The 26001-nt window shown below is 42.6% G+C and overlaps 1 protein-coding gene across 5 annotated transcripts in view; it reads left to right on the top strand.

Moving 5' to 3' along the window:
• LOC134349373 (gastrotropin-like) overlaps window positions 1–26001 on the top strand; it is a 187975-nt gene that overhangs the window by 154903 nt on the left and 7071 nt on the right. The window contains exons 1-2 of one of the 5 annotated variants that reach the window (XM_063053577.1): window positions 8030–8058; window positions 21127–21197. In XM_063053577.1, the coding sequence (XP_062909647.1) occupies window positions 21131–21197 (67 nt within the window). In that variant the 5' untranslated portion in view covers window positions 8030–8058; window positions 21127–21130. Of the gene's footprint in view, window positions 1–8029; window positions 8059–8137; window positions 8461–21126; window positions 21198–21683; window positions 21781–25398; window positions 25559–26001 lie in introns of those variants that run through there. The other 4 variants (XM_063053575.1, XM_063053573.1, XM_063053574.1 and 1 more) reach the window with 4 other exon arrangements.

The raw sequence follows: 26001 nt of genomic DNA, 5'->3' as shown, positions 1-26001 counted from the left end.
AATTCCACAAATTCGCCACCCTTTGGCTAAAGAAATTTCTCTGCATCTCTGTTTTTGAAAGGGCGCCCTTCTATCCTGAGGCTGTGCCCTCTTGTCCTGGATTCTCCCATCATGGGAAACATCTGTTCCACATCTACTCTGTCTAGTCCTTTCAATGAAAGGTTTCAATGAGATCCCCCCTCATCCTTCTAAATTCCAGCGAGTACAGACTCAGAGCCATCAAACGTTTCTCGTATGATAACCTTTTCATTCTTGGAATGATCCTTATGAACCGCCTCTGGATCCTCTCCAATGCCAGCACACCTTTTCTAAGATAAGGGGCCCAAAACTGTTCATAATACTCAAGGTGAGACCTCACCAGTGTTTTATAAAGCCTCAGCATCACATCCCTGCTCTTATATTCTAGACCTCTTGAAATGAGTGCTATCATGGCGTTTGCCTTCCTCACAACCAACTCAACCTGCAAGTTAACCTTCAGGGTGTTCTGCACAAGGACTCCCAATTCCCTCTGCATCTCAGATTCCTGGATTCTCTCCCCATTTAGAAAATAGTCCGCACGTTTATTTCTACTACCAAAGTGCATGACCATGCATTTTCTAACATTGCATTTTGTTTGCCACTTCCTTACCCATTCTCCTAAGCTGTCTAAATCCTTTTGCATCCTACCTGTTTCCTCAATACTACCTGCCCCTCCACCAATCTACCTCTATAGGTGCTGCCTGAGTTACTAGGTTGCTCCAGCATTTTTTGGGTGTTGCTCGATATTTATCCAGTCAAGCCCCATGAGAATTCTCTACATTTCAATGAGATCACCCTTTATTCTTCTAAACTGTGGAGCATTAGTTTTCAAAGTGGGAACTGTGGCTTTTGGGTAGATCATAAGATTTAAACATGGGCCACTTTCTCTATACCTTTATAAAAATACCCATCTACAGATCAGAGAAATAGTTAATTATAGGGTCATGTGGATGAACCATTTCATTCAAGTGGGTCATCTTGAAGCTTGAGTGCCCCTGATCTGGAGAGTATAGGCACAATCTACTTAATTTTCCTTATGCAACAAATCCATGAATCCATCTAGTGAAGCATTGTTGCATGCCTTCTGGCACAAGTCACATCACCCAGTCAATACCTATGGATTCATTAAGACATGACTGTAAGCCTGTAAGAACTTATCCCTCAAACTGTATCGCATCACTTTTTATTATAACACTATGATCAGTCTCAGCTATTATACAACATTAAATGTGTCATGATTTCAACGAAGTCACCAGAGAGACACTGAAGCTAATGGATATAAAAGAGTTTATTCAACAAAAATGAGCAACAGGCAACATACTGAGACACTCTTGGAAGAAGAGGCCTGCTCGACCCAATATTAATGACCTTTTATATGCTAAAGATCAAAGGTAACAGCAGGACAATTCTAAATTTACAATGCATCTACAATTCTTCCTTTGAATTACATATAGTTTTCAAACACCTCCTTCTTCACACCCACCCTCCAGACACCCAAAATGGATGATAATCAGAATTGCCTGGCTTGCAATCAACTTCAGTCTGCAGCTTCAGGAATACCATTGTTCAGATCTGCATTTAAAATTCAATCTACAATTCACGTTCAGGTCTGAAGATTGGTTGCTGGTGAAATTAATATTTGCTATATGATATAACTCCAGAATACACCCTAACAAAAAGTTTATCCTTTTTTCAGAATATGTAACAGTAGAATTGTCACAGTAATGACACATTACAACTAAATAGGACATTAATGTTTGACTTTTCATTTGTTCCTCATTTTGAAGATCTAAAAGTACATATTTTATTTTAACTATTCTAAATGTTAACAGTTTTATTCAAGATTTTCACTTTTTTGAAATAATGTAAAACTAGCCACAACACCTGCATTGACATGATCTCAAACTAGCTTCTCACAATTGGCTTTAGCTCCAAAAACAGATGCCTGATGCATCAATTATTTTTATGAATGAAATTAATAAAGTTAAAAGTTTCTCTGATCAGTCATGGCATCATGACCTATTTTCCTATGAATTGTAGGTAAAGGATTCCTAAAGTTCTGGATTGCTGGGATAAAATTATAAGATGAACTAAAATAAGTAATTCTAAAACTTTTCTGTAAGTGCTAAAAATTCACATAAAATATTGTAAGTAGTAAAAAAAACATTAAAATGAAAGCTATTGTAAAAAGAAACCTGAATTGCAATAATTTTAAGTAAATGAAACAATCTTTAAAAAAAATACAATTTCACCAGGGTGGTTTGGACCTCAATAAAATATTTAAATCATGGATTAAGTATGGATGAACAATAAATTATGATATTGAATGACACATCAGAATCAAACTATATAATTTACAGGCAGATCATTAGAAAGTTTCAAGGAGTCAATAACACTAGAGTAACGACAGTTTGTATTTTAGTGTCATTGAGTGAGTAAACAATAAAAGTTATAATGCTGAGTTTGAAAGGCCAAATTAGTAAATCATTTTCAAACTGTAATACTGAGAATAAACTTTATTTACTAAAATAGCCTCCCGATTTGATCTGGATGATTAAAACTTAAGTCACACTATCAGCACAGAGTTATGCATATGACTCCCATAAAATTTCCACAGAGAATATCTCCAGATCTTCATGAAAATGTCTAACTTGCATCTCCCTCTTCCCCAGTTCTGAAGAAATGTTGCACACCTGAAATGTCACTGGTTCTCTTTCCCCAAGTGCTGTCTGGCCAGTTGAGCTTTTCCAGTACTTTCCAATTTTATTTTACATGTTAAGCATCAGCAGTTCCTTTGATTTCCATTTACCAACATACCATTTGCCTTACCAACCACTTACTGCATCTACACTTTGGCTTTTAGTCACTTGTGTTTGTGTATGCAAAGGCCCCTTTGGACAACAAGATTTCTAATCCTTCACCATTTAAAAAGAATATATTACTTTTCTCTCTTCTGCAAGAAAGTGGATGACTTCATGTTGTTTTTCTTCTACCTGCACTGGGGGAAATCAAGTGTTAACATGTAGCTAAAAATGCATCCCACAATCTCCAAGCTTAATAATGTCTTCCTCATTTTAAATTTGCCCTTAATTTTAACATTTGTAAACATTAACATCACAAAGAATGTACTCTCCTCATTACAGGTCCTCCCCATATAATGACAAGGTCCCATTCCAGTGAACCAAGTTCCCTCATGGCAGAAGATGCCTGCAGCAGCCAGCAGATCTACCCTGCTCATTCTTATACTAAAATGGCAGCACGTGTGATCGCAGCAGCTTCTCAGGGGCCAACCAAAGGTGCTTTTCTCTTTGTAAAATGTGTTTCTTATGATCCAAAGACAATTCTACTCCAAGAACTTCAGGTACTGCAGGGCTACTCCATCACTGAGCTGCTTGTTGATCGAAATAGCTGGACTGGTGTTGGCTGCAGAGCTGGCTGAGATGATGAAGAGGCCGCCGGGAGGTTAGAGAAGGTGTCGAAGGGGCTGGCTGGGATGTCAGAAAAGGAACCATTAGGAATGGCAGAAGCGCCCAGCGGAGTGTTGGAGGAGCCGGTTTGCGTTAGGAGGAATTGACCTGGCTGCAGACCACGATGCTGCCTGCTCTTCGAAGGCATCGGATGGTGCGCGGAAGTGGCGTGCAGTGTAACTGTGAGAGATTGTCTCGGACATTTCGCTTGCGATTGCAAGCCTTCGTTGGTCAGTGATAATGTAAAGTGCCTGTTACCCTTGATTGGTGGAGGGACAGATGACATGGCAGCTGTGTCTCGTCAGCTGTAGTGAAGACTAAGCCTCAAGCCTGGTAGACCAGTTGAGAAGACACGAAAGCTTCACAGCTTTGCGTCAGCGCTCAGCTGGGGGATGGCCTCTCCCAACAGAGCTCCCCTTGCGAGTTTGAGCAGTGGAATGACAGGCTGGATTGTGTGCGTCTGTGCACTGCTGAGAGACTGTAACATCAATTGCCAGGCATTGTCGCTCAGGGTCTTGGACTATATATGTGTTTTTTTTTAAGTGAATATGTTTCTTTGCTTGCTATTTTGAATGCTGCTCACTATTTTGAATGTTACTAGCTATTTTGAATTATGTTACTTGCTATTTAAATGCTTGTTTGCTATTTTGAATGTGTCACAACTTGGCCTAGAGGAACACCGCCTCATTCAGCTGTATCTATGTATGATCGAATGATAATTAAACTTGATTTGATTTTGATGTGTACAGGTGATATTGTGTTGAATGAATGTTCCATTTATTCTGAAATTTGTAAACTGGAGAGGGCCTGTATGATAGAATAGAAGAACAATCCAGTACAGTTGGTTATTTGGTCCATCATACACATTCACATAATCCCAATCTCTGTAACTTGTTCATATTTGCAAATTATCCTCCTTTAAATACTCTTCCAGTTCCTTTGATAAAGTCAGTGTAGAATCTGCTTTCAGGAAGCTCATTCCAGGTCAACAAATTGGCTACATATCTTTTATCAAACTGAACATGTCCATGGACTGAACACAAATGGTCCACCAAGCAGTCTCCCAATCTGGATTTGGTTTCTCTGATGTAGAGACCACAATATGAATATCGAATTCAGTAAATTAGATTGGAAGAAGCACGTGAACTGATTCATTATCTGGAAGGATTGTTTGGGACCCTGGATGGGAGGAGGAGCTGCTGTTGCATAGGAAAGTACCAGTGGCTGTGGAGTGGTAATCTGGGAGGAAGGCCACACCAGGGAATCGCAAATCCCTTTGAAGTGCAGAGTTTGGAAGGGGTACATGTTCTTCGTGGTGGAATTTCATCGGAGCTGGCAGAAATCACAATGAATTATCTTTTGAATGTGATGGTTTGGGTAGGAAGGACTAGGGAAACTCTGTACTTGTTCTGTCCAGGAGGAAAGTAGGGTTTTTTTAGAATTTTACTTAGAGATCCAGTGTGGAACAGGAAGAAGAGAGTTGCAGAAAACAGTTTAGTATGATGCTGACTCTGTGTTAATCATTAACACAGTAACTTATAGCCCTGCTAATTCCATTGCTGTGCTTTATTAGCTGTAACTTGAGGGTTAATCATAAACTCTTCTATCTTGGATAATAGTAGTCAATTTACAGTAACATTGTGCAAGGATGATTTGGAACCTCACTCTCCTTTCCTTCACATTTAAAGCAAACCGATATGTGTTCCAGAAGTCTGTTTCCGGAGGGGGTATGAGCCATGCTTTACTCCTTTGATCCACTCCATTCAGGTTCCCAAACTTTTCTCCGGTGCTAGTTCATTGATGTTCATTGTAAGAATGCCCTTTCCCCTTCTCAGTCCATATTGGAAAATGGCACTAAGTTCGCCTCCGATAAGCACCCTTCCTTCACCTAGACACAGTCCAGATCCAACAGTACCCTTCCCTTCTTCAAATTCTAGATGCTCCTTTCTGAGGATAGACTTTGAACCATTATTTCACTATAAAACCCATGGATTTTGAAGGAATTATACTTCTTCTTAGCTTACATTCTACATACACTATTCCATTCTCCCTGCTTCTGCTGCCATTGTATCTGTCAGAGAACACAACCTCCTTATCCAGTTTGCTCCTCAGCCAAGGATGCTCTTGTAGAATAATTGAATTGGCCCTTGATCACGCTCGCTTTCCATATTCCAGTTCCACTTAGGCCGGTTTTCCTCTGCTCACCAAAGTTCAAAGTACATCTATTATCGAAGTACGTGTACTACATACAACCTTGAGCTTCGTCTCCTTACGGGTAGCCACAAAACAAACAACCAATAAATAAAGAAGACCATCAAACACCCAACGTGTAGAGAAGAAAAACAAATCATGCAAACAATAAAAGCAAGCAAGTAGCATTCAGACCTGAAGTCCACAGACCTTTAGTTCAGCACAGAGCCCAGTAAACGTCACGGAGCAGTGAGCTGAACCATCCCGTCCCCGACACCCTGACCTTTTCAATCTAGCCCAGCACTTAAATCGTCATCCAAACATTGGGTTCTATTGCTTCGATACGCTCTGGGACCTGGACCCCACTGCCTCAACTCGGCCTGTAACCGACCTTTCCACTTCGGCCCAGCACTTAAATCGTCATCCAAACATTGGGTTCTGTTGCTCCAATACGCTCTGGGACCTGGACCCTGCTCCCTGTACCTGACCCTTCCAACTCAGCCAGGCTCCACATTCAATGGATCATCCCCTGGCCGTTCCTTTACCTCAGAATTACACTATCACTAGTCACAGTATCTCCCCGCTGTTTGAACAAGCATGTCTACTAATAAATCAGACCTTCCTCCCTTTCCACGCCATTGCATAGCGTGCAGAAGCTGCTCTTTCTACAGTCCAGGGAGGGGGACACTAAGTGTGACCTCCAGCTCTGCAGGTAGCCTTCATTAGTCTGGATGGATGCCTTTTACACAGGCAGATCAAACACAGGGTGAGTGATTGCTTTGCCAAATGACTTTGTTCTGTACAGAAGCCACGACCATGGCCTTCCATTTACTTGGCATCTTAATTCCAAATCTCGCTGCCTCCCAATGAAGCTCAAAATAAACTCAAGAAGCAGAACCTTATTGTCCCATGAAACACAATCTAGCCTTCCGGACTCATTAATGAATTCAGCAACTTCCACTGTTGTTTCTGTAATACCAGTTTGCAGCCCTTCTAGAACTTTCTTTTCTTCCTGTCCCACCATTGTCATTTACTCGTCAACGTATTTTATTATTTATTTGTATTTAATTTTTTGCTGCCTTTCACTTGACTAAAGACCCTTCCTTTTGCCCTTTCTTCCTTGCTCCCTTCTTGCCTCTGTACCTGTTTAGAATTTGCTACTCTCGAATATAGTTCCCTTTTGAATGACAGGTCAAGACAAGTCGAATTGATTGTCATATGCATAAATGCAGTGAGTGTAGGTAGAGGTACAATGAAAAGTCTGCTTGCACAGGCACCTTTTATGATAGCAAGCCTATGCTGGGCTCCAAGAACTTTGGGTATTGCCGGTCTACCCCATCAGTGAGCTGCTCATTAGCAGAGGTGCTGGACTGGGTGTAGGTCATGTTGCTACCTGCTACAGGAAGGCATTGAAGGCATCGCAGCTGGTGTGTGTGGGTAGCGTGTATTGTAACCTCGGGTGAGTGTCTTGGATGTTTCTCTTGTGATTGCAAGATCCTGTTGAACATTGATCATCTAAGATTTTGCAGGCCTGTTTCCTTCGTTTGGTGGTGCAACAGATAGTGGGGGAACTGCATGGTCTCAGTTGTAGCAAGGACCAGGCCTCAAGCCGCGGGCTTGCCTGTTGCTGCAGTCCAGGAGAGGAGCCTCTGGTGGTCCCTGCTCGGTTGGGGACTGGCATAGATTTCTGTGTTTCTATCTATTGTTTATTGCTGATCTTCAAAAAGCGATGTCTCTGGAGGCCGACAAACATCATTAAGGCCCTCACCATCCTCTTCTCACTGCTGCCATCAGGCGGGAGGTACAGCAGCCTGAAGACCCGCTGCTCGAGGTTTAAGAACAGCTACACTCCCCCCCACCACGATCAGATTTTTGAACTGAAAAATCCTATTTCTACCTCAGTGCATACTTCCCTCCATTTGAACTGATGTTGTTATGTTTACTCTTGTTTATTGTGTTGTGTAAATTATGTATAACTTATGTTAATTTAAGGTTGTGTAACTTATGTTGTCATGTTGTGGTGCTTCTGCAAAAAAAAGCTGTTTTTTATAATATTATACCCTGGGTATGTATGCCCTTGACAATAAACTTGAAATTGATCACTTTTAACCAAACAATATTCCCTCCGTTGTATACGCTTTACCGTAACCAATAGCCTTAATTCATCGACTGCATTACCTATTTCGGTTTAACGATGGGTTCCTTAGCCATTTTTCTGGGTTTCGCGAAATGACAGAATGAGCTCAAGTAAGTTGCGAGACTTTGAACAACAGACCATCGAGTTACGACCGAGGTGATGTGGCTGGCGCGGTGCGGACCATGGAGTTGGCGATCTCCAGCAGAGGGCATTGATAGAGACTGAAAAATTGTCACCGAGATATCAGTGAGCAGAGGGGTGGTTTTGAAACTTGATTCTGCCACGGCGTGAGTAAACCACGGGCTGTTCCCCTGCTACGAACAGTGTGGGTGTAGGCGGAGGGAAGCTTTTGTTTCCCACTCGAGTTGCAGTGACGCTGTGAAAAGACAGCGCTCACAGGAATCGGCCTTCAAGTTGCGTTAAAGAGAGACCATTGCTGAGTTGTAAACAAAATCCCCAGCAGGAATATGTTTTGTGTTCATCTGTAATTCATTTTGTATTGATCGATAATTCAATCCTTGTGGTTGTTGTTGCGATAAAGCTTGAATCTCGTACAGATAATAATCAGCGAGGTGTTGTTTCCAGTAATTTAGTGATTGCGGCCGAACCCCCACCGTCATTCGACAGGAATCGCGATTATTATAAAGTGTAAGTAAATTAGAAATAATACTCTTTTTCAGACAATGGGAACTCTTGTAGATACTCTAGGGACTGCGTAGACAAAGTTTCTTCTAATTCTCCCCCCCCCCCCCCCGGCCCTTGCAATTAAATTAGAGGTTTAAAACTTCACTGTGTGCGTTGCTGGGATGACGCTTGTTTTAGCGCTTAGACTCAAAGACTGAGTAATAGTTCAAGATAATTCGGCCTCTGGGATTTACGGGAGAAATTCTAGATGCCCACTTGCCGCTTGGCATTATAAAGTAGTGAAGCCTCAGCCCAACTCGTCCACGTTCATCCGGATCCCATTTACCCAGGTTTGTCCGCCCCATCTCCCTGAACCCCTCCTTGCCCGTGTATTTATCTAAATGACTTTTAAATGTTGTTATGGTTCCTGTCACAACCACTTCCTCTGGCAGCTCATTCCACATATGAATGAAGATGTTATCCCTCAGGTCCCTTTTAAAGCTTTCAGCAATCACCTCAAACCCATAGGCTCTAGTTTTTAGTTCCCCTTCCCTGGTGGGCAGCATCACTTGGCTGGGCCGTGGGACCAAGCACAACATCCAGTGCAGAGTCAGCAAAGCCAGGAGCATCTTCAGATCACCAAGCAACATTTGGGGGTCGACCAAGTACAGTGTCCTCACCGAGTGACACTGTACCAGAGCTGTGTTCTGTCCACGCTTTTGAATGGGTCAGAATGCCGGTGCATGATAGAGAGTGAACTTGCCAAGCTGTTGTCATTCCACACCATGAGGCTCCAGAAGACCCTCTGTATTTTCTGGCCAACCATGTCCAACTCCTTCGGTGTCATCAACAGGACGTGGCCACGCTCATCATGAGGAAGCATTGGAGATGGATTGGGCACATGATGAGAGGAGAGGCCAACTCCATTATCAAGACAGCACTTCATAAGACCCCTGAAGAGCGGAGGAAATGCAGGACACCAAAGTCAACTTGGCACTGAAATGAAGACTCTGAACCACACCTGGGACACAATAGAGAAGATGGCCAAGGACAGACAGAGATGGCGGACCTTCATTGCTGCCTAAGTACTAGTGGCGTGATAGGCAGTAAGTCCCCTGGGAAAAAAAGACAGTGTGCATTCATCCTATCTACACCCCTCATGATTTTATGCACCTCCTTAATCTCCTACATTCCAAGGAATGAGGTCCTAACTTGCCCAACTTCTCTCTGTAACACAGCCCCTTGAGTTCTGGCAACATCCTCGTAAAATTTTCTCTGCACGCTTAACTCCTTAATTATGGGTCTTTCCTATAATAGAGCAATGAAAACTGTGTACAATACTCCTGATGTGGCCTCACCAATGTCTTGTACAAGTGTTACATAGTCTTGCACAACTGCGACATAAGAAAGGTAGGGTTCCAGACAACTGGCTTTGTAACTCTCCATTTGGCCCGTTTTGGTGTAGCTGAAGCCTCACTAACATTTACAGTGGCCAAGCAACCCATCAACCTGCACGTGTTTGGGATGTGTGGAGCACCTGAAGAAGACCATCCAGTCCCAGAGTGGAAATACATGCTTCACACGGACTGTACCGGACGTCAGCATCAGATCTGGGTCCCTGAAGCTGTGCGGCAGCATCTCTGCTAGTTGCACCATCACCCAATACAGGAACGACTAAGTTAAAAGCCCAAACAAAAATGTCGGTGAGAACAGTCAGTATTACACGATGACTATTGGAAATGTTTAAAAGATGGAATTTCTTTCATTTTTATATATTTTTGGGTCTGAATAATATACATTGAAAAGAAATCTTGTGAAGTAACTGAGTCCTTCATGAAACATATCTAGGTGAGGGCAAATCGAAGCCATGGCTTACTGCAGAGGTCTATGTGTGGCTGAGGGACTGTGATGCTGCCTTTAGATCGGGGGATGCAACAGCTCTTAGGGAAGCAAGAACTGTGCTTTCCCGCTCTAACAGGAAGGCAAAATGGGAGCACCCTCAGAGAATTTACAGCCATCTCTGCGACACCAGAGACAGAAGCACATGTGGCAGGGAATTCAGAGGATTACAGACTGCAGGTCTACTCTGTGCATCAGTGACAAGGATGCTTCACTCCCTGAGAGGCTGAATACCTTCTACACCCGGGTTGATGAGCAGAATAAAGTGCTGGTGAGGAAGGCACCCCTCCCCCCAGCGGAGCAGACACTCAGTGAGGCTGAAGCTAAGGTGAAGAAGACCCTAGCCAGAGTCAACCCACACAAAGCTGCAGAGCCTGATAATATATCAGGCCAAGTTCTGAAAGACTGGGCAGCCCAGCTGATGAAGTGCTGACGGATATGTTCAACATCTCTCTGGAACACTCCTTTTCCCTTCGGTTTTCAAGGCAGCAACAGTAGCCTGCCTAAATGACTATCGTCTGATGGCATTAACATTTACCATTATGAAACGTTTTGAGTGACTGGTCATAGAGCACATTAAAGCCTTCCTCTCTGCTACACTGGAGCCCTTCCAGTTCACGTATCGCTCAGATCAATCCATTGACAATGCAGTAGCCTCTGCACTACACTCTGTCCTGACCCACCTGGAAAATGGGTCTCATGTGTCAGACTGCTGTTTATAGACTTCAGTTCAGCATTCAGCACCATCATACCCCAGAAAATGGTGGAGAAACTGTCCTGTCTGGGCCTCAACACCTCCCTCTGCAACTGGATACTGGACTTCTTAACAGTAAGGCCACAATTGTCCCTGTGGGCAGCAGCGTTTCCATTATGCTGAACACTGGTGCTCCCCAGGGCTGTACTCCCCAAGTCTGCGGATGTTCATACTGCTGTCACATGACTGTGTTATAGGATCCAAGCTCAAACCATGTCTTCAAGCTTGCGGATGACACAACAGTGGCTGGCCTCATCAAGAACGGTGACGAGACGGAGTATAGAGAGGAAGTGGAGTGACTGGTGGAGTGGTCTGAGAAGAACAAAGGAAATCATTGTGAACTTCAGGAAATTACAGACAAACCATCCCCCTCTGCGAATACTCATAGGACACTCAGCTGCTGCGCAGGTTGACTGTGTGGTTAAGAAGGCATATGGTGTATTGGCCTTCATCAACCGTGGGATTGAGTTTAGGAACCGAGAGGTAATGTTACAGCTATATAGGACCCTGGTCAGACCCAACTTGGAGTACTGTGTTCAGTTCCGGTCACCTCACTACAGGAAGGATGTGGAAACTATAGAAAGATAGATGGTTATGGGTAACCCTAGGTAATTTCTAAAGTAAGTACATGTTCGGCACTGCATTGTGGGCCCGAGGGCCTGTATTATGCTGTAGGTTTACTGTTTCTGTTTCTACATGGCTCCTCTGTAGAGAGGGTTAAGTGCACCAAGTTCCTGGGAGTTCACGTCATGGATGACCTCACCTGGTCCTTTAATATTACCTCCCTAAACAAGAAGGCAGAGCAGTGCCCCCATTTCCTAAGAAGATTGAGGCAAGCAAGGCTCCCCCACCCACTTCTTCACAAGAGCACAATTAAGAGCATCCTGACAAGTTGCATCTCCATCTGGTATGGGAACAGTCTAGCATCGGACCTGAAGTCCCTACAAAGGACTGTGAGAACAGCTGAGAGGATCGCAGGGGTCTCCCTACCATCCATTGGGGACATTCATCAGGAGCGCTGCGTATGTAGGGCCCCCTAGTATTATTAAGGATCCACCCATCCATCCAGCATCCTCCTTGACTTTCTGCCATCAGGCAGGAGACTACGATGCATAGAAACAAGAATGGTCAGGATGAGAAACAGTTTCCAGGCCATTAGGCTTCTGAACTCCCTGCCGCATCACATTCGAAGTTTCACTGGTTGACCTGTGCTGTACCTTACAATATTTAATATTAATGGACTTTAGTTTGTTATTTTTGTGTGATTCATCTGTAGATTTTATCCTTGCCTTTGTAAGTTATCGTGTGTTATGTGTACTACTGTGCTTTACACCCAGATTTAGAGAAGTGTCTAGTTTCTATATTCATTATGTGGTTATATATGTTATATACATGTAGATAGTTAAATGACAGTAAACTTGACTTGAGTCACTACAATGATAATGTGGCATCTTGCACGCAGCAGCTGAACATCCAGTGTGAAATTTATGATGTACGTGAGCACGTCTTTAAGAAAAGTTAATGACTACATAGAAGTAAACAGAGGATGAAACCATTGAAGTAATTAGCAAAGATCAGACATTACAAAGTTCATTATGTTAGTCACATATCAACGTATAGATCTCATCTTAAAGTTGTTAGAGGTTTTATGAGCATTAGATACTGTTTTAAAATTTAACGGAATTACAATAAAAATGTATTTATTCTGTGAAATATTTTTAGTTTCTCAAACAAATGGACACTAAACTTCAGTTTTAAAATTTGAATTATCCAGTATGTTACATTAAGCAACATCCTAAATAACATTAGGTAGATAGAAAATACTGTGAGCAATGGCTGGATTAGCAGATAATATGAATTAAGTAATTTATTGAACAGCTTGTACTGCAGTTTATTCTTAATTTTGCCAAAATAAATAAGTTGTAGGTTTTTTCATTTCAAGAACTAAAGTCTTTCTTTCACCTTGCACATTACCATTCTTCATGTTGAAAGAAATCTTTAATTTGCTTCTTTCGTGACCATTTTTGCTACAAAAAATTAGAATTGGTACCTTTGTTGTTGTGAAGCAGTTCCTTTTCTTGATTCTCCATATTCTGAACATACTTGCTCAATCATTATAGTGGATTGTAATAGAAGGAATTGAATTTGAAGTTGGGTAACTTTATGTTCCTTCCAAGTGTAAACAATCCTCCACAAAGAGCTCTTATAAGAGTGTGAGGTGTACAGTCCTTGAAAGTGAGTTTGTACGTTGTGGAATCAGTTTAGTGCCGAGGTGAGTGAGGTTATCCACACTGGTTCAGGAGCCCAGTGGTTGAAGGGTAACAACTGTTCCCGAACCTGGTGATATGGGACAAAGCTCCCTTGCCATCGGGAAGGTGGTAGCGGTGAGAAGAGAGCGTGACCTAGATGGTGTAGGTCCTTGATGATACGTACTGTTTTCCTGTGGTAGCCTTCCTTGTAGATGTGCTCAGCGGTGGGGATGACATTGCCTGTGGTGGACTAGGATGTGCTTACCATTTTTTTTGTAGCCTTTTCCATTCCTGGGCATTGATGTTTTAATACTAGGCCATGATGCGACCCGTTAGGATGCTCTCCCATGTGCGCCCATTGAAGTTTGCCAAAGTTTTCGGTGACATGCCAAAACTGTGCAAACTTCTAAGAAAGTAAAGGTGCTGTCGTGCCTTCTTTGTGGTGACACTTACATTCTGGTCCCAGGACAGAATCTCTGATATATTAACTCCCAAGGATTTAAAGGTACTGACCCTGTCCACCCTGTCCACCTCTGATCCCATAATGCAGACTGGCTCATGGACCTCTTGTTTCTTCATCAGTAATCAGCCCTTTAGTTTTGCTGATGTTAAGTGAGTGGTTCTTATTGTTGTGGCAACTTCTCAACCAGATTTTCAAACTCCTTCCTCTAAGCTGATTCATCGCCACCTTTGGTTCAGCCAAATACAGCATTGGAGCCGTGCTTAGCGACAGTCATACGTATAAAGCAAGCAGAGCAGAGCCCTGCACTGTGATGCAACCAATCAGGCTACTCTCCACTCTGCATCTCTAGAGGTTTGAGGGTACTCTCCACTCTGCATCTCTAGAGGTTTGAGGCTACTCTCCACTCTGCATCTCTAGAGGTTTGAGGGTACTCTCCACTCTGCATCTCTAGAGGTTTGAGGGTACTCTCCACTCTGCATCTCTACAGGTTTGTCAGAGCTCTAGATGATGTGCCAAATCTGCAAAGTTAAGAGAGCAGAGGCACAGCCTCTGTAAAGTGCTTTTATAAAGGCACTTGCCTGCTATTGACCCCAAGACTGCTGTTCATATTCAGATGCTAATTAAAGTTTTAAAAGTTATTTCAGGTAATGAATTCCATTATTACTTAGTGCACAGAAGTAAAACTAGTCATTTTGTTACCTCTTTTGAATAGTGTCATGTTACTAATCTAATTGTATTACTCTAGTATCATTCTCTCAATTGATCAGCAGCATCTTACAATCTCTTTGTTAGTCCCTCCTAACATTCAAATCAATATTTTGTATAATTACAAATCTATTCATTTATAACACTTTTGATGATTGAGATGAAAACTTCATCAATCCTGAATTCTGTAACTTAGCCCTGATACTGTTTTGCAAAGGAAGGAATGTTATTCATGATTTAGTGAAAGTTCAAAATTAGATTATCCTTACGTTAAATGATCTCTAATGACCAAAAGATGCTGGGAGCCATTCAAATGTTAGTCCTAATGTAGGGTCTCCACCTACAATGCCAACTGTCCCTTTGTTGCTGCAGATGCTGACTGACCTGCTGAGTTCCCTGGGTCAGTCTGCATTTGTGGTGATGAAGGGACAGTTGACATTATAGGTGGAGACCCTGCCTTAGGACTAACATATGAATACCTTCCAGCCGTTTGTTTTTAGCTCCATGTTGGTCATTGACCTGAGTGGCAAGAGAAATCACCCACTATTGGATGTACAATAGCATCACTCTGCGGCTGTATTGTCCACCATCAAAAGCACCAGGACAGACTGAGAAGGCTGGGTCCTCAAGGGCAGGACTGCCAGACTGGGTCTGCAGCTGACAGTGAATGAATTAATACAAAAAGTAAGCTTACATAACCTCATCCACACCGACATACCCATGGCATGAACCAAGGTAAAATTAGTATTAGTGGCCACGACACAATTCTTGTGGAGATGAAGTCCTCTCTTCACACTGTAGACATCTGCACTACCTTGGTGAAACCACACCTGGAGTATTGTGTGCAGTTTTGGTCCCCTAATCTGAGGAAAGACATCCTTGCCATAGAGGGAGTACAAAGAAGGTTCACCAGATTGATTCCTGGGATGGCAGGACTTTCATATGAAGAAAGACTGGATGAACTGGACTTGTACTCGTTGGAATTTAGAAGATTGAGGGGGGATCTGATTGAAACGTACAAATTCCTAAAGGGATTGGACAGGCTAGATGCAGGAAGATTGTTCCCGATGTTGGGGAAGTCCAGAACGAGGGGCCACAGTTTGAGGATAGAGGGGAAGCCTTTTAGGACCGAGATTAGGAAAAACTTCTTCACACAGAGAGTGGTGAATCTGTGGAATTCTCTGCCACAGGAAACAGTTGAGGCCAGTTCATTGGCTATATTTAAGAGGGAGTTAGATATGGCCCTTGTGGCTACGGGGGTCAGGGGGTATGGAGGGAAGGCTGGGGTGGGGTTCTGAGTTGGATGATCAGCCATGATCATAATAAATGGTGGTGCAGGCTCGAAGGGCCGAATGGCCTACTCCTGCACCTATTTTCTATGTTTCTATGTATTGTCTGATCTATAGACTTGGAACAGATCATGACTCTCTATTGGGATATGTGGCTGTCATCTTGACAGATAGGTAGGATTCAAGGGAGTTATAGACAGGCGAGAGGGTTATGCAGGGATTTCCAGCATTTAGAACTGGGCAATGGCCCTGCTAAGGTGTGTGCACGTATACGCGCATACATGTAGCACACAAAAGAATTTAAACTTGGCACAAAAGGTTGTCACCCTCTACCTCATTGGCATGTTAAGTAATATTTCATAATTGTACCCAGTCATATTTCCTGTTCTGGTTTCTGATGTGGAAGGTGTTGACAACATGGAGTTTGCGATGATTTGTCTGCAGATTTTGGAAGTGGTTTATTGTTTTATAACAATTTGAAGGTTCAGTAATTATCATTACTGATACTAGGATCTTTCAAAAAATTGTTGCATTTATTAAATAGCCTGGATTTAATGCTCACTTTGTCAGAAGAACAAATTACTTATACTGTTTTTATTGAAGAAATTATTGATTCACTATGTCAAATTCCAAAGAAGCAAAGGGTGTGAAACTTAAAAGAATTGCTAGTTCATTTAAGCAGAATGTCTTAATGAAACAGTAGAAACTGCTACACTGAAAGATCATGAGGTCAGGAACGTGCAGCTACGACAAATATTTATGTACAATACAGAAAATGGTGTTAGCTGCGTGTATTGTCACAACGCAAAAGTTGCTGGAGAATTTGCAAATGGGAAAAAGTGGAGTGATATTTGGAAATTTGACTTTTTAAAGCATCATGTAGCGAGTATATCACATATGGACGGTGTGCAAAAGCTCCGGCGAGAAAATCCTTCATTACCTGCTACAGGCCTGCTACGTATATTTTGTGAGGATGCAGATGAACAAGAACACAAATTATCAAACCCAGAAGAGATCCTATTGACAATGTTTGCTAGCTGCTAAAATGGATATACCTTTATATATGAAATTCAGTGTGCACATATCATTGTCACTGGGCAAAAAATTGCACAGCACAAGATTTTTGTGTACATTGGTTATTACAAATTAGAGGGAACAATGGAACTAGGCAGCTAAAGGTAGGGACTTATTGGTGGACAGAAGGTTTAAATTGTCCAGAATTAGAAGAGTACTGTAGTCTGAGGATTGTTGCTATGGGGTGGGGAAGTATTTGAGCATGGGTTATTTTTAATTTAACGTTTTGCTGGTCTGAGAGTCAACATACATCATTACAAACAAGAGTTCGTACAACTTAGAATTGGGAGTTACGATAGACAAATCATCATTCCCTCAAGTGTGTGAAAGCTTTAGGGAAGCCTAAACCTGCCCATCTTGTCAAAGGCTACATTTCTGGCACTAACAGTTGTAACAAAATTAAACAAATGTACATAACTGACAATGAATTCATGTGTACTGTCAATATCTGTTTCCAAAAGTCACAAATAAATTCACTATACATTATTTCCTGAACCCTTTCTGATTTTTACAGTGACTAGATTGTCTGTTGTAGTATAAAATAATCGGGTACTTCTTCACTGACCTTCCTTCATTTGTAAGATCAAATTGTGATGATTGCACAATGTTCGGCCTTAGACAATGAGGCAGTTAATAACCAAATGCAGCAAGATCTGGACAATATCCAGCTCTGTAACATTTATTCCATACACGCAAGACAAAATCGTCTCTTGACATTCAATGCCATTATCATCACTGAATTCCCCACTAGAGACAACGAGGAAGTTAGCAGCAAGTAATTCAGCTCCCAGCTCCACAAAGCCTGTCCACCATCTGCAAAGTTCAAATCAGGAGTGTGATAGAATACTCTTTACTTGCCTGGATGACTGCAACTTCAACAACACTTAAAAATCTCGACACTATGTGGGACTTAGCAACCTGCCTGATAGATGGCCACCCACACAACCATTGACTCGTTCTGACTCTGACTCACCATGGCAGCAGCTTATACCATATAGAGGAAGCACTGCAGGAACTGACCAAGGCTCCTCGGACAACACCTTCCAAAGGTGAGTGAGGAAGGGTTATTTAGCATGAGGAAGGGTTAATTAGCAATCTTGTCCTGAGAGGCCCCTTGGGTAAGAGTGACCATAATATGGTGGAATTCTTCATTAAGATGGAGAGTGACATAGTTAATTCAGAAACAAAGGTTCTGAACTTAAAGGAGGGTAACTTTGAAGGTATGAGACGTGAATTAGCTAAGATAGACTGGCAAATGACACTTAAAGGGTTGAGGGTGGATATGCAATGGCAAGCATTTAAAGATTGCATGGATGAACTACAACAATTGTTCATCCCAGTTTGGCAAAAGAATAAATCAAGGAAGGTATTGCACCTGTGGCTGACAAGGGAAATTAGGGATAGTATCAATTCCAAAGAAGAAGCATACAAATTAGTCAGAAAAAGTGGCTCACCTGAGGACTGAGAGAAATTCAGAGTCCAGCAGAGGAGGACAAAGGGCTTAATTAGGAAGGGGGAAAAAGATTATGAGAGAAAACTGGCAGAAAACATAAAAACTGACTGTAAAAGCTTTTATAGATATGTGAAAAGAAAAAGATTGGTTAAGACAAAAGTAGGTCCCCTACAGACAGAAACAGGTGAATTGATTATGGGGAGCAAGGACATGGCAGACCAATTGAATAATTACTTTGGTTCTGTCTTCACTAAGGAGGACATAAATAATCTTCCGGAAATAGTAGGGTACAGAGGGTCCAGTGAGATGGAGGAACTGAGCGAAATACATGTTAGTAGGGAAGTGGTGTTAGGTAAATTGAAGGGATTAAGGGCAGATAAATCCCCAGGGCCAGATGGTCTGCATCCCAGAATGCTTAAGGAAGTAGCCCAAGAAATAGTGGATGCATTAGTAATCATTTTTCAAAACTCGTTAGATTCTGGACCAGTTCCTGAGGATTGGAGGGTGGCTAATGTAACCCCACTTTTTAAAAAAGGAGGGAGAGAGAAACCAGGGAATTATAGACCGGTTAGCCTAACATCGGTGGTGGGGAAACTGCTAGAGTCAGTTATCAAAGATGTGATAACAGCACATTTGGAAAGCAGTGAAATCATCGGACAAAGTCAGCATGGATTAGTGAAAGGAAAATAATGTCTGACGAATCTCATAGAATTTTTTGAGGATGTAACTAGTAGGGTGGATAGGGGAGAACCAGTGGATGTGGTATATTTGGATTTTCAAAAGGCTTTTGACAAAGTCTCACACAGGAGATTAGTGTGCAAACTTAAAGCACACAGTATTGGGGGTAAGGTATTGTTGTGGATAGGGAATTGGTTGGCAGACAGGAAGCAAAGAGTGGGAATAAACGGGACCTTTTCAGAATGGCAGGCAGTGACTAGTGGGGTACCGCAAGGCTCAGTACTGGGACCCCAGTTGTTTACAATATATATTAATGACTTGGATGAGGGAATTAAATGCAGCATCTCCAAGTTTGCAGATGACAGGAAGCTGGGCAGCAGTGTTAGCTGTGAGGAGGATGCTAAGAGGATGCAGGGTGACTTGGATAGGTTAGGTGAGTGGGCAAATTCATGGCAGATGCAATTTAATGTGGATAAATGTGAAGTTTTCCATTTTGCTGGCAAAAACAGGAAAACAGATTATTATCTGAATGGTGGCCGATTAGGAAAAGGGGAGGTGCAACGAGACCTGGGTGTCATTATACACCAGTCATTGAAAGTGGGCATGCAGGTACAGCAGGCGGTGAAAAAGGCGAATGGTATGCTGGCATTTATAGCAAGAGGATTCGAGTACAGGAGCATGGAGGTACAACTGCAGTTGTACAAGGCCTTGGTGAGACCACACCTGGAGTATTGTGTGCAGTTTTGGTCCCCTAATCTGAGGAAAGACATCCTTGCCATAGAGGGAGTACAAAGAAGGTTCACCAGATTGATTCCTGGGATGGCAGGACTTTCATATGATGAAAGACTGGATGAACTAGGCTTATACTCGTTGGAATTTAGAAGATTGAGGGGGGATCTGATTGAAACGTATAAAATCCTAAAGGGATTGGACAGGCTAGATGCAGGAAGATTGTTCCCGATGTTGGGGAAGTCCAGAACGAGGGGTCACAGTTTGAGGATAAAGGGGAAGCCTTTTAGGACCAAGATTAGGAGAAACTTCTTCACACAGAGAGTGGTGAATCTGTGGAATTCTCTGCCACAGGAAACAGTTGAGGCCAGTTCATTGGCTATATTTAAGAGGGAGTTAGATATGGCCCTTGTGGCTAAAGGGGTCAGGGGGTATGGAGGGAAGGCTGGTGCAGGGTTCTGAGTTGGATGATCAGCCATGATCATACTGAATGGCGGTGCAGGCTCGAAGGGCCGAATGGCCTACTCCTGCACCTATTTTCTATGTTTCTATGTTTCTAAACACAGGACTTCTACCAGCTAGAAGTCCGTGGGCAGCAAAAGCTCAGGAACACTACCACTTGAAAGTTTCCATCCAAGCCAAATATTATCCTGACTTGGAAACCTGTTGCTGTTCCTTCACTGTCACTGGGTCGAAAACCCGGAACTCCCTCCCTAACAACGCTGTAGGTATCTATTCACAAATGCTGCCTGGCCTGCTGAGGAATTCCATCATCTCTTTTTTATTGTTAAATTGTAACTTCTCAAGAAGCAGCACTTCAGAAGAGGGGAGTAAATGAAAAGGGGGGAAAAACAGAAAATTAAAGTAGCTATGTAGTTAGCGATATATTGATTCATCAAACCATCAATTTTCTTAAAATTCTGCCCAGGAGTTTAATGAAATGCTAAGTCATGCATTGCCAGAATGTACCGGATCTTTACATTTAGCTTTAATGTTGCTGTCTTTCTCAGTTGCAGGAAGTTAGCTGCTTACGTTACCAAAGTGAAGTTTCAAATGCCGACTGCACTGAAAGCAATTTGCATTCTCTTAGTATGACTGGGATTGCCGCCATTTCCACGATTCAGGGCTCATCCTTTGAGATCCTGGCAGAGCTCAGCCTAGGAAACTAACTACTTTGACTTTCAGTGTTAAGAGGGTTAAGGGCCTTTATTGGCCTAAACCACACACTCCACCTTAATGAAATAGCTTAATAACTTGTGTTGAATGATTTATGGTTGTGCTGGTGATTCATCATACGGCAAAGTAGAAGTACTGTACAAAGACACTGACTATATCACGCTGCACCAACTGCCTTCGTTGTCACTACACTCATTAAATCTTTTATTCTCTTTTTGCAGCAAAATGAGCTTCACTGGCAAGTATGCATTTGGGAGTCAGGAAAACTATGAAGAATTTATGAAGGCTTTAGGTAAGGGAGTGCTTGTGGTGATACCATCATTTGGATCAAACAGATAATTTCACTCGAGCGTTCTGCGATTCTCAAAACTTAAAGGAGTGCCATAGCGTAAATTTTTTTAAAAGGCCTAAAATCTGTGTGGATGATGTTATTGAAAAGTAGGTGTATTTAAATGCAGAAAATTGTTTATCTCACTCACTCTCACTCACTCTCTCATATCATGATGACCTATCTACGCTGACTTAGCTAATGTTTGATACAGTGGGCTAAGAATGTAACAATTAGGTCAGGGAAGGTTACATTTAGCCAAAGATTTCAGTAGCTATTAAAAGCTGGTTGTTCTCATGGTGTGCAAACAGATACAAATTGAATGTGTGGTGAATCAGCTATTTCATGCATGTAGTGTTGCTTTGTTTAACAGGATTTATGAACATTAATAATCTTTCAAGTCCATACATAACATTGTCAATAAATTTCTGATTTTTTTTTGCAAAGGAGGAAACAATGGGTAAAGAAGAAAAGTCTCCATATTTTCTTTTTAGATAGCCCTGATCCAGGAGGATGAATGGCACTTTTTAAATATACAAAGAATTAGGTAAGAGGTCCAGGTGGATAGGTAATTCAAAGAACCCTGCATGTGTTTGACTAAGTATTTCTCTTCCAAGCTGCAATAATCTACTTTGTGCAAAAACAGGAATTCCATTTATGGCAAAACTCTGTGTGTGTGTGTGTGTGTGTGTGTGTGTGTGTGTGTGTGTGTGTGTGTCTGTGTGTTTCTGACTTCCACAGAGCAACAAGAACAATGTTTTCCATCTTCACATTAATTTAGCCAATTTTTTGTGTTAAGCATTAGGCGACTTTTGCTTTCCTCTTTCAGAATCAGAAACAGCTTTATTATTGACTTGCATGACGTGAAATTTGCTGTTTTCCAGCAGCAGTACAGTGCAAAGCCAGAAAAGTAAAATAAATTACAAAATAAGTAAATAGTGCAAAATTAAATAATGAGCTAGTATTCATAGGTCCATGAACCATACAGAAATCTGGTGGCAGAGGGGAAGAAGCTGTTTCTGAATCTTTGAGTAAAGGTCTTCAGGCTTCAGTACCTCCACCCTAATGCTTGTAACTTGGTGAGGATCCTTAATCACGGATGCTGCCTTCAGCACACTGCCTCTTGAAGGTATTCTCAGTGGTACAGAGGCTTGTACCCACGATGGAGCCAGCTAAGTCTACAACCAACCCTCTGCAACCTTTTGCAATCTCGTGCATTGGAGCCTCCGTACCAGGCTATGATGCAACCAGCAGGAATGCTCTCCACCATATATCAGATGAAATTTGAAAGAATCTTTAGTGACATAACTCCTCCTGAAGTAGAGCCACTGGCATGGTTTCTTTGTGATTGCATTAATGTGCAGGCCCCAGGACAGATCCTCTGAAGTGTTGACACTGTGGAACCCTTTTCACCACTGACCCCTCCAGGAGGACCAACTTCCCCTTCCCGGTCCACAATCAACTCCTTCGTCTTGCCAGCACCGAGTGAAGTTGTTCTTTCCAAAAGAACCAAATAACCTTCCGAGCACATGGCTAGAACATTCACCCTAACAAAGTTTGTCTCTTTGTGATTGTCTTTAAACTTACTCCCATACTTTTCCATTTATACCTCTGCCTTTCTTCAGAAATGTAACCAGAGCTTCTAGTTGCCCTTTATAGCACCTGCACCATAACTGTTGCCTAGTTTCAAATTATGTCCCAAAAAATTATTGCGAGGAAGGAGAGGAAATTAAGGCATTTCATTATGAAAGATGAAAGATAAAAGATCTTGGCTGGATTTTAATGATAAATACACTTTTCTAAATGTATTTTATGATCATAAGACATAGGAGCAGAATTGGGCCTTTTGGCCCATCAACTCTTCTCCACCATTCCATCATGTCTGATTTATCTTCCCTCTCAATCCCATTCGCCTGCCTTTTCATAACCTTTGACACCCTTACTAATCAAGAACCTATCAACCTCCACTTTAAATATACCCAATGACTTGGCCTCCAAGTTGGTCTGTAGTAGAATCACCACGCTCTGGCTAAAGAAATTCCTCTTCATCTCTTTTCTAAGGGGACATCTTTGTATTATGAGGCTCTGCTCTCTTGTCCTAGACTTCCTCGACTATAGGAAACATTTTTTCCATGTCCACCCTATCCAAGTCTTTCAATATTAAACATAGAAAATAGGTTCAGGAGTAGGCCATTCAGCCCTTCGAGCCTGCACCGCCATTTATTATGATCATGGCTGATCATCCAACTCAGAACCCTGCACCAGCCTTCCCTCCATACCCCCTGATCCCCGTAGCCACAAGGGCCATATCTAACTCCCTCTTAAATATAGCCAATGAACCGGCCTCAACTGCTTCCTGTGGCAGAGAATTCCACAGATTCACCACTCTCTGTGTGAAGAAGCTTTTCCTAATCTCAGTCCTAAAAGGCTTCCCCTTTATCCTCAAACTGTGGCCCCTCGTTCTGGACTTCCCCAACATCGGGAACAACCTTCCTGCATCTAGCCTGTCCAATCCCTTTAGGATCTTATACGTTTCAATCAGATCCCCCCTCAATCTTCTAAATTCCAACGAGTACAAGCCCAGTTCATCCAGTCTTTCTTCATATGAAAGTCCTGCCATCCCAGGAATCAATCTGGTGAACCTTCTTTGTACTCCCTCTATGGCAAAGATGTCTTCCCTCAGATTAGGGGACCAAAACTGCACACAATACTCCAGGTGTGGTTTCACCAAGGCCTTGTACAACTGCAGTAGTACCTCCCTGCTCCTGTACTCGAATCCTCTCGCTATAAATGCCAGCATACCATTCGCCTTTTTCACCGCCTGCTGTACCTGCATGCCCACTTTCAATGACTGGTGTATAATGACACCCAGGTCTCGTTGCACCTCCCCTTTTCCTAATCGGCCACCATTCAGATAATAATCTGTTTTCCTATTTTTGCCACCAAAGTGGATAACTTCACATTTATCCACATTAAATTGCGTCTGCCATGAGTTTGCCCACTCACCCAACCTATCCAAGTCACCCTGCATCCTCTTAGCATCCTCCTCACTGCTAACACTGCCACCCAGCTTCGTGTCATCCGCAAACTTGGAGATGCTGCATTTAGTTCCCTCATCCAAGTCATTAATATATATTGTAAACAACTGGGGTCCCAGCACTGAGCCTTGCGGTACCCCACTAGTCACCGCCTGCCATTCTGTAAAGGTCCCGTTTATTCTCACTCTTTGCTTCCTGTCTGCTAACCAATTCTCCACCCACACCAATACCTTACCCCCAATACTGTGTGCTTTAAGTTTCCACACTAATCTCTTGGACACGATCAGAAATATCCCGGACCCTGGCACCAGGGAGGCAAACTACCATCCGGGTCTCTGGACTGCGTCCACAGAATCGCCTATCTGACCCCCTTACTATCGAGTCCCCAATCACAACTGCCCTCCTCTTCCTTGCCCTACCCTTCTGAGCTACAGGGCCAGACTCTGTGCCGGAGGCACGGCCACTGTCGCTTCCCCCAGGTAAGCTGTCCCCCCCAACAGTACTCAAACAGGAGTACCTGTTGTTAAGGGGCACAGCCACCGGGGTACTCCCCATCACCTGACTTTTCCCCTTCCCCCTCCTAACCGTGACCCACTTGTCTGCCTCCTGTGGCCCCGGCGTGACCACCTGCCTTCCACTCCTCTCTATCACCTCCTCGCTCTCCCTGACCAGACGAAGGTCATCGAGCTGCAGCTCCAGTTCCGTAACGTGGTCCCTTAGGAGCTGTATCCCGATAGGTTTAGGTTTCAATGAGATCTTCCCCTCATTCTTCTAAACTCTAGTAAGTACAGGCCCAAAGCCATCAAGTTCTCCTCATACATTAACCTTTACATTTCCAGGATCATGCTCATGAACCTGCTCTGGATCCCATCTGTGGAAATTCTAAATTTGGCCACAGATATGCCATATTTGACAATATTCTCTGAAGATCAGTGTGCCTGGGATTCACAAGAATTTCAACTGGTTAGTCTGGGTGCAGAAACCATAACACTAATGATTTTAATGGGGATTATTGGGACGAAAGTTAAGGGGGATTGTACCCTTTTCAAGCACTTATTTATGCATTGCTTTGTATATTTTTTTAAATATTTCTTGATTTCCTAAATTTCTTTTCTTTTAATTTGAAGAATTTCACTGTTTCTACCTTGACAGCTGGCAAAGCACAAAGCATGGTTTTGCTGACTGTTAAAGCTATCATGGGCAGTTTGGAGGCTAACACAAGCTGGGCTGTTACTCAGACATCATCACAGGAGTCTGGGATGCTTCAGGCTTCTGCACTCAAATCAGGTAAAGTCTGTCAAACCAGGCTAGCAAACGTTAGCTGCTCACCCCATAACCCCTAAAACTTTTCATTTTCTGCTGCATCAGGTTTTCCACAAAGCATCATTTTAGAAACAGCCTTGTTATTCCACAGTTATTTTTGTCTCATCTCCCTTCGTATTTCCACCAAGTCCTGTCATGCTTCCCTGTCTCATTTTCTTCTCGTCTCTTTCCTTATCTCCCATTCACTGCTTGCTCTATGTCCCTCCGTCTTTAGATTTCTCTCCTCTTCTCTCCAGTTTGTTCTTTAAAATATGTGCACAGTTTAATTTATTATTTTGCTTTTGCATAGATTTAGTTTGTGTTGTAATGTAAACAGAGTCACCAGAGAGACACTGAAGCTACTGGATACAGAAGTGTTTTATTCAACATAATGAGACACTCTCAGAGGAAGAGGCCTGTTTGACCCA

The sequence above is a fragment of the Mobula hypostoma genome, chromosome 7 (assembly GCF_963921235.1).
Source record: "Mobula hypostoma chromosome 7, sMobHyp1.1, whole genome shotgun sequence".
Taxonomy (NCBI): domain Eukaryota; kingdom Metazoa; phylum Chordata; class Chondrichthyes; order Myliobatiformes; family Myliobatidae; genus Mobula; species Mobula hypostoma.
Note: the sequence above shows the minus strand (reverse complement) of the source record. Positions and strands in the feature narration are given on the sequence as shown.